The following is a 2,013-nucleotide window of genomic DNA, read 5'->3' as shown; positions in this document are numbered from 1 at the left end:
AAAAAATAAATAATGCGGATCGCGTGATATATTCACAGGATAATAACAAAATAACTCGAAAAATAAGATAAGTGAAGCCAGCGGAGAAAAAAGAAAGGAAAACAAAAAAACAAAAAAGAGAGAAGAAGACAAGGAGAGCATTAAAAAGGAAGGGAAACGTGACGTGGACTTCTTGTACTTGGTGCCTCCAAGCAACGGCCCAGATCCGCTCTTAGCTCCTCGCATCCCGTTTATCTTCACGCCCACCTTCCATTCTTACTCCCCCGCCCAAATCCCTCTCTCTCCCTCGCCTCCTCTCTGTGCTCTGTGTGCACTTCTTGTTTCTCCATAGCAGAGGAGACGATGTTGCTGGGGAAGCGTCCACGCCCTCCGATAAGGAGAACAACAAGCATGAACGGGATCAACGTGGATCCTAGCGTCTTTGAACCTCCAGAACCCTCTGATCTCGAAAACCCCATCGTTAATCCGCATGAAACAGCGGTGGGAAATGGGCCAGTGCCCCCCAACATGAACTTCGTTCCAAATGGAGGATACGACCAAGCTTTCTTGGCCATGGTGTCTCCCAGATCAACCCATATCAGAACCAACTCTGGTACTGATCCTTTCATGGAGACAGCCCACTTTCTGCACACCTGTGGCCTCTGTAAACGACGCCTGGCACCTGGCCGAGACATCTACATGTATAGGTACTACCTCTAACTCTCTCTGCATGTCTCTCACCGTTTCAGTACTTGATAAATGACTTAATCTTTTTCTTTAGCATTTTTGTTATTGGGTTCTGATCTGTAGTAGGTCTGAGTTTATTATTTTTCGTTTTCTGGTAGTTTTTTAACAAGAAACCTTCTGAGTTGTGGTTGGGATCTTATTGAAGAGTTTCTGTGTTTCGGGTCGTGATGTTTAATGTTCCCTTAACAAGCCCTCAGATCAATTCTCTGCGTTTGTTCAAGATTTTCATCTGATATGGGATACATGCAAATTAAGTATACAGCTCTGTAGGAGAATCTTGTGGAATTGGTTTGTGAAAATAATACCGTGAACTTGGGAAAACCCATTTGTTGTATTATACAATATATATTTTCGTATATATTAATTGCTCTAGAACCTTTATTATATATATACAAGATCCGAAACCAGCCAAAATAATTATGAACCCCGTACTACAATCACCTGTTGCTGTCATGTTTCTCGAATATTCAACTTTTGTTTTTCCTATGCGCTCCCTCTCTCTCCCTCTCTCTCTGAGGATGAGTTCTCAATTCTATGCCAGAGTTCATTATTACGTTTCGTGTTATAAGGTGCATTAAATTAATGGTGGACTGTCTGGGTTTCAGGGGGGATACAGCGTTTTGTAGTTTAGAGTGCAGGGAGCAACAGATGAATCAAGACGAGAGGAAAGAGAAGTACTGCACCGTGGCATCAAAGAAAGAAGGTCGCCACGCGTCGCCATCCACCAAGGCGTCGAGTAAAAGTGAGACTGTGGCTGCTGCATAGAAAAATGGCTTTGGAGAGACCGATCATGATGAGAAAGTTATACACAGAAAGAGAGAGGGAGAGGGATATTGGGATCTGGCCTCAATTTTCTCTTAATTAATTATCTTGGTCATGTTAACACGTTAATAATGCCAAAGGATAGTATCATGTTTAAGATTGTACAAAAAGGCTTTTAAGTGCTGCTCTGCTGTACGTACGTACGTGTTGTGTGGTGGATGCTAAATGGAAAGAAATTGGCGAGGCTTCGACGTACTGATGATCTGGTTCTTTCAAATGGTTCTGACTTCTGACATAGACGATTAAACTAACAATCTTTCTAATTCCTTCCATTTCCTTGGGATATGAATGATTGCGCATCTTATATATTTTGTATGTGGGAAGTCTAGGCACCACACCTAGCCAACCCCGGTCGAGCGATTAATACATTTCGTCCTTTGATCGAGTTCAACATGAATCATAATAATAAACGTCGAGTACTACAGACAATAATATTGTTCGAGTACTATAAAACAAAGTTCTATA

The 2,013-nt window shown here is 41.9% G+C and overlaps 1 protein-coding gene across 1 annotated transcript; it reads left to right on the top strand.

Annotated features, from left to right (window-relative positions):
• Nucleotides 1-242: 242 nt before the first annotated feature.
• LOC109013247 (FCS-Like Zinc finger 6-like) lies at nt 243-1,747 on the top strand. Its single transcript, XM_035686994.1, has 2 exons — nt 243-686; nt 1,332-1,747. The coding sequence occupies exons 1-2, from the start codon at nt 343-345 to the stop codon at nt 1,489-1,491; spliced, it is 504 nt and encodes a 167-aa protein (XP_035542887.1). The 5' UTR covers nt 243-342; the 3' UTR covers nt 1,492-1,747.
• Nucleotides 1,748-2,013: the final 266 nt, after the last annotated feature.

This window comes from Juglans regia, chromosome 1, assembly GCF_001411555.2.
Source record: "Juglans regia cultivar Chandler chromosome 1, Walnut 2.0, whole genome shotgun sequence".
Classification (NCBI taxonomy): Eukaryota; Viridiplantae; Streptophyta; class Magnoliopsida; order Fagales; family Juglandaceae; genus Juglans; species Juglans regia.
The sequence above is the reverse complement of the archived record's forward strand: the minus strand, read 5'-3'. Positions and strand labels throughout refer to the sequence as shown.